This window comes from Neomonachus schauinslandi, chromosome 2 (genome assembly GCF_002201575.2).
Source record: "Neomonachus schauinslandi chromosome 2, ASM220157v2, whole genome shotgun sequence".
Taxonomy (NCBI): Eukaryota; Metazoa; Chordata; class Mammalia; order Carnivora; family Phocidae; genus Neomonachus; species Neomonachus schauinslandi.
The window spans coordinates 100,610,479-100,617,706 of record NC_058404.1 but is presented as its reverse complement, the minus strand read 5'-3'; the positions used below and the strand labels follow the sequence as shown (position 1 = coordinate 100,617,706).

At 35.3% G+C, this 7,228-nt stretch overlaps 1 protein-coding gene across 1 annotated transcript in view; it reads right to left on the bottom strand.

Moving 5' to 3' along the window:
- The window catches only part of NUDT6 (nudix hydrolase 6), a 30,989-nt gene that overhangs the window by 17,680 nt on the left and 6,081 nt on the right, over positions 1–7,228 (bottom strand). The window contains exon 3 of the mRNA XM_021681476.1: positions 5,070–5,125. Within this exon, the coding sequence (XP_021537151.1) occupies positions 5,070–5,125 (56 nt within the window). The remainder of the gene's footprint in view (positions 1–5,069; positions 5,126–7,228) is intronic.

Here is a 7,228-nt window from a genome sequence, read left to right as displayed (position 1 = left end):
CCAGAAAGGAACAGAGAGAATCTACAGAAACAGCAACTTTACAGGTAATACAATGGCACTAAACTCATATCTTTCAGTAACTACTCTGAATGTAAATGGACTAAATGCTCCAATCAAAAGACATAAGGTATCAGATTAGATTAAAAAAAAACAAGACCCTTCAATATACTGTCTACAAGAGAGTCATTTTAGACTCAAAGACACCTGCAGATTGAAAGTGAGGGTGTGGACAACCATTTATCATGCTACTGGACATCAAAAGGAAGCTGGAGTGGCAATCCTTATATCAGACAAACCAGATTTTAAACCAAAGACTGCAATAAGAGATGAAGAAGGACACCATATCACAATAAAAGGGTCCATACAACAAGATCTAACAATTGTGAATATTTATGCCCCTAATTTGAGAGCAGCCAAATATATAAACCAATTAATAACAAAATTCTTTGAAACACATTGATAATAATACAACTAATAGTAGGGGACTTTAACACCCCACTCACAGCAACAGACAGACCATAAGCAGACAATCAACAAGGAAACAAGGGCTCTGAATGATACACCGGACCAGATGGACTTCACAGATATATTCAGAGCATTCCATCCTAAATTAGCAATAGAATACACATTCTTCTTGAGTGCACATGGAACATTCTACAGAATAGATCACATACTGGGTCACAAATCAGGTCTCAAACCATATAAAAAGACTGAGTTATACCATGCGTATTTTAGACCACAGTGCTTTAAAACTTGAACTCAATCACAAGAGAAAATTTGGAAGAAACACAAATACATGGAGGTTAGAGAGCATCCTACTAAAGGATGAATGGGTCAACCAAAAAATTAGAGAAGAATTAAAAAAAATACATGGAAACAAATGAAAATAAAAACACAACAGTTCAGAACTTTTGGGATGCAGCAAAGGTGGTCCTAAGAGGGAAGTATATAGCAATGCACGCCTTTATCAAGAAACAAGAAAAGTCTCAAATACACACCCTACCTTACACCTAAAGAAGTTGGAAAAAGAACAGCAAATAAAGCCTAAATCCAGCAGGAGAAGAGAAATAATAAAGATTAGAGCAGAAATCAATGATATAGAAATCAAAAATAGCAGAATAGATCAATGAAACTAGGAGCTGATTCTTTGAAAGAATTAATAAGATTGATAGACCCCTAGCCAGACTTATCAAAAAGAAAAGAGAAAGGGCCCAAATAAAAAAAATCATGAAAGAGGAGAGATCACAACCAACACTGAAGAAATTCAAACAATTATAAAAGAATATTATGAGCAATTATATGTCAACAAATTAGGCAATCTGGAAGAAATGAATGCATTCCTAGAAACATATAAACTACCAAAACTGAAACAGAAATGGAAAATATGAACAGACCCATAACCAGAAAAGAAATTGAATCAGTAATCAAAAATCTCCCAACAAACAAGAGTCCAGGGCCAGAAGGCCTCCACGTGGAGGCCTACCAAACATTTAAAAAAGAATTAATACTTATTCCTCTGAAACTGTTCCAAAAAATAGAAATGGAAGGAAAACTTCCAAACTCATTCTGTGAGGCCAGCATTACCTTGATCTCAAAATCAGACAAAGACCCCATCAAAAAGGAGAATTACAGAACAATATCACTGATGAACATAGATGCCAAAATACTCACCAAGATACTAGCTATAGGGTCCAACAGGGCATTAAAAGAATTATTCACCACAACCAAGTGGGATTTATTCCTGGGCTGCAAGGGTGGTTTAACATCCGTAAATCAATCAATGTGATACACTTCATTAATAAAAGAAAGGACAAGAACCATATGATCCTCTCAACAGATGCAGAAAAAGCATCTGACAAAATACAGCATCTTTTCTTGATAAAAACTCTCCACCATACAATCTACACATTCAATGCAATCCCTATCAAAATACAATCAGCATTTCTCATAGAGCTGGAACAAACAATCCTAAAATTTCTATGGAACCAGAAAAGACTCTGAATAGCCAAAGGAATATTGAAAAAGAAAACCAAAGTTGGAGGCATCACAATTCCAGACTTCAAGCTGTATTGCAAAGCTGTAATCATCAAGACAGTATGGTACTGGCACAAAAATAGACACATTGATCAATGGAACAGAATAGAGAACCCAGAAATGGACCCTCAACTCTACGGTCAACTAATTTTTGACAAAGCAGGAAAGAATATCCAGTGGAAAAAAGACAGTCTCTTCAACAAATGGTGTTGGGAAAACTGGAGAGCCACATGTAGAAGAATGAAACTGGACCATTTCCTTACACCATCCACAAAAATAGACTCAAAATGGATGAAAGACCTATGAGACAGGAATCCATCAAAATCCTAGAGGAGAACACAGGCAGTAGCAACTTCTTGCTAGACACGTCTCGTCTCCTAAGGCAAGAGAAACAAACTATTTTTGGGACTTCATCAAGATAAAAGCTTTTGCACAGCAAAGGAAACAGTGAACAAAACTCAAAGGCAACCTATGGAATGGGAGAAGATATTTGCAAATGAAATACCAGATAAAGGGCTACTATCCAAAATCTCTAAAGAACTTATCAACACGCCAAAACAAAAAAATCCAGTCAAGAAATGTGCAGAAGACATGCACAGAGATTTCTCTAAAGAAGACATCCAAATGGCCAACAGACACATGGGAAAAATACTCAACATCACTTGGCATCAGGGAAATACAAATCAAAACCACAGTGAGATACCACCTCACAAAGGTCAGAATGGCTAAAATAAAAAAGTCAGGAAACAACAGATGTTGGCAAGGATATGGAGAAAGTGGAACCCTCTTGCATTGCTGGTGGGAATATAAACTGGTGCAGCCACTCTGGAAATCAGTATGGAGGTTCCTCAAAAAGTTAAAAATAAAGCTACCCTATGACCCAATAAGTGCACTACTAGGTATTTACCCAAAGGATACAAACATAGTGATTCAAAGGTGCACATGCACCCCAACGTTTATAGCAGCAATGTCCACAATAGCCAAAATATGAGAAGAACCCAGATACCCACTGATGGATGAATGGATAAAGAATATGTGGTATATATATATATATATATATATATATATATACACACACACACACACACACACACACACACACAATGGAATATTATGCAGCCATCAAAAAATGAAATCTTGCCATTTGCAATGACGTGGATGGAACTAGAAGGTATTATGCTAAGAGAAATAAGTCAATCAGAGAAAGACAATTATCATACGATCCCACTGATATGTGGAATTTGAGAAACAAAGCAGAGGATCATAGGAGAAGAGAGGAAAAAATGAAACAAGACGAAACCAGAGAGGGAGACAAACCGTAAGAGACTCGTAATCTCAGGAAACAAACTGAGGGTTGCTGGAATGGAGGGGGGTGGGAGGGATGAGGTGGCTGGGTGATAGACATTGGAGAGGGTATGTGTTGTGGTAAGCACCATGTATTGTGTAAGACTGATGAATCACAGACCTGTACCCCTGAAAAAATAATACACTATATGTTAATAATAAAAAAATTTTATAGTTCATCAATGTAATTACTCCTACACAAACATAGTTAATTCTTTTCTCCATTACACTTATCCAGGAAAAATTCTAATCTAGTTAAACCTGAGTATTTGCCTTTTTTTGTGCCTGAGCAGCTGAAAATTCTTTGAGAAAGTCACAGAACTCTTTTTGATTCCTCTCATTTTCAATAATACCCACAAATCTAAGAGGACATTTAACACCATTTGTCAATCTTACTATACTTCCCTAGTTGCCTTCATTTTCTGAGATGAGTATTTCATACCTTCTCTTCTATCCTCACATCTATAAATAACCTCTCCTCTCCCATCTTTCTCAGTTGGTGACTCTTCCTGCTATTTCTTTGAGGGAAATGGAAGTGCTCAGTAGGAGCTCCCATGTTGTCCCATCACTAAATCTGTATATCTCCACAAATCTTATTTTTTGTTTTTCCTCTTTTAAGAATGAAAATAACTGTCCCTCCCTCTTTCACAGCCAGTCCTTCCATTCCTGCTTTGGATTTTTATCCTTTTACCTTTTTTAATCTATTACTCTTCTGCATTTATCTTTCTCATTCCTTCATTATAAGTTTCTCCTTCCCTACCAAATATTTCCATTCAGTTATAAACTTGCATTAGTATCTGTTGTTAAAAATTCATCTATTAATCTCAAATACCCTCATTACTACTGCATTTATCTTCTTCCCTTATAGCAAAACTTTTTAAAAAAATTGTTCTCTAACTACTATCTCATTGTTCCAATCAGGACATAGAGCCACACAATGAATTAAACAAGGGAAGTTTAAAATAAAGACTTATTAAGTCACAATATGAGTAATGATAAGCTCTAGGAAAAGTCCATAGGGCTGTAAGAGAGATCCAAAGAAGTAAAAACTTGAAAGGTCAGCTGTTTTAACAACCTTTGTATTCTCAGCACTTGGCTCAGAATGGGAGCTTAATGAATGCTGAATGAATGGAAGAATATCTTGACAGTCTGTGAGAAACACAGTTGTCTTCCCACCTAAATATAGCCATTTATAATTTTTCTGTAGCCATAATATAATAGCGAGCAACATGAGGTTATCCTGACTTTCAAAGCCTCCATAGGTACTTTTTGAATTAAATAAATATCCTAATAATTCATAACTGCTTAGAAAGAACTTTTAAAATATCTCTCTGTAATTCCTTGAGCATATAATAATTTCTGCATTTTATTTTTCTCTAGGGAGAACTGAAAATTTAGAAAGCAATTTACAAAGCAGAAGCAACTTAAACAAAACAAACGATGAAAGAAAAAAAGAGGCAAACAAAACAGACTTTTAACTATAGAGAATAAACTGGTGGTTACCAGAGGGGAGGTAAGTGCAGGGATGGGTGAAATAGAGGAAGGGAATTAAGAGTACACTTACTGTGATGAGCACTGAGTAAATATAGACTTGCTGAATCACTATATTGCATACCTAAAACTAATACAACACTGTAGGTTAATTATACTAAAATTAAAAAAAAATTTTTTTAAAAGCAGAAGCAACTTACTTTATTTCGATCTTGTACAACCAATATTTTCCTAGTATTTTCATCAAATACAGCTCCTGTTGGGGGAAAAGTAAAAGATAATTGAGAAATATTAATTTCATTCACCTTAGACTCCTCCATACGCCTATCTGTGGTCATCAAAATCGTACCCATCCTGGAAGGCCTAGTTCAAGTACCACCTCATCCTTGACCACTTTTAAAATCTCTCCAGCAATAAAATGACTGCTCAGTTATTCAGGTTCTTTTAACAACTTGGGGAATACTAATGATGGTTCTTTTTTTTTTTTTTTAAATATTTTTTATTGTTATGTTAATCATCATACATTACATCATTAGTTTTTGACGCAGTGTTCCATGATTCATTGTTTGTGCATGTGCTTGTGCATGTCCAGTGCTCCATGCAGAACGTGCCCTCTTTAATACCCATCACCAGGCTAACCCATCCTCCCACCCCCCTCCCCTCTAGAACCCTCAGTTTGTTTTTCAGAGTCCATCATCTCTCATGGTTCGCCTCCCCCTCCGATTTCCCCCTGAACGTTTTATCTTAAAAAAAAAAAAAAAAAAGTAAAGAAAGAAAGAAAAAGGAAAGGAAAAACCATCCCCACAAGGGGAAGGCCCCACGTGGGCCCATCTGTTGTTCTCCCTGGCTCCAGAGACTTCTGCACAGGCCTTAGCTCCTTGCCGGCTGACCTCCTCTTAAAAAAAAAAAAAAAAAAAGTTTCTAGCACATGCTAAGTTGTAGGATAATCAGCTGCATAAGCTTCTTCTCTAGATCATCTATTCCTGATGGTACATTGTTAAATAAATTAATCTTTCTATCCTTCTGTAGCATTTATTTTAATGTCAAATCTTAAGTGCTTAAAAATATTTATTGAATAAATGAAGTGACTTTTCCATTCTCATTTTTATTCCTTGAATCACTATGTATACAGAACATGGGTTATGCCTCTGATGATCTAACTCTCAAATATCTCAATATTCAGTTCAGGATCTCACTGAAGCCACTTACTTTTTTTTTTTTTTTTTTTACCGCATGTGCACATGACTTTATAACATACCAATACATTGCTTTGGGATAATTGTTTATTTTATATATGTCCTAAGTTCTAATCCTTTTACTTATACATTCAATATACACACTGCCACGCACACTATGCATTTGGCTAGACGTTAGGGACCCAAATAAATAAGGTTTATTTGTTTTTTGACAATCCTGGGTCAAAAATATAAGTGACACCTTAATGATTTGTATTAAGTCCTTTAAATGCTATAATTTAAAAATATTTATATTTACATAATGTGAGGAAATACTGTTAAAAAGATATTTTCTACATACCCTTTCAATAGTAATTGAGTTCTTATATATAATACATATGGGTTCTCTATATTTGAGCCCTGTTATGTGTCAGGCATTTTTCTAGGTGCTAGGGATATAGTGGTAAACAAAACAAAATCCCCTATCCTCAGTGGGCTCACATTCTGGTGTGTGTATGAGAAAGTAACAAACAAACAGAAAACAAATTATAAAGAACATGAGGTGACAATGCTATGTAGAAATAAAATATAGAAAGGGTTAGGTATATATAATACAAGGAAGGACAAATTTCTCTGAAATGAAAACTCCACATTTTACTGTTTAAAAAAAAGGAAAACTACTAAGTGAGATATAATTAACATTAATGTTGGCTTCTATTAGAAAACATAAAATATAATTAATTGGACTTTATAAGGGTTAGAATGCCAAAGAAATGCCAAGGAAACCTATTCTTAAATTTTAATAATTTGTGATTACTCAAATTGCAATTTTCCCTAATGAATTATAAACATGAGCAAAATATTTACTTCAAAGACAAAACCAGCGTGGCTAAAGCACAACGTGAGCGACCCCTGCTGGTCACAACTTAAATGGCATATAAACACAAAGAGATCAAGGATTAGAGATTATTATATTATGATTAGTCAGATACTGTGCTAAGTGCTTTATGTGCATTATCTCAGGTATTCTTCACAATAATCATGTGAGTGGTATCATTTTGAGTGCCCAAGTTCACACAGCCCTAAAACTGTCTGTCTGGATTCTGAGCTGGTATTCTCACTGTGCAACCGTGTCCCTTCCCAACACAATTGTGTTCTCTGGGGACTTGAGTTTCCACTTGAAG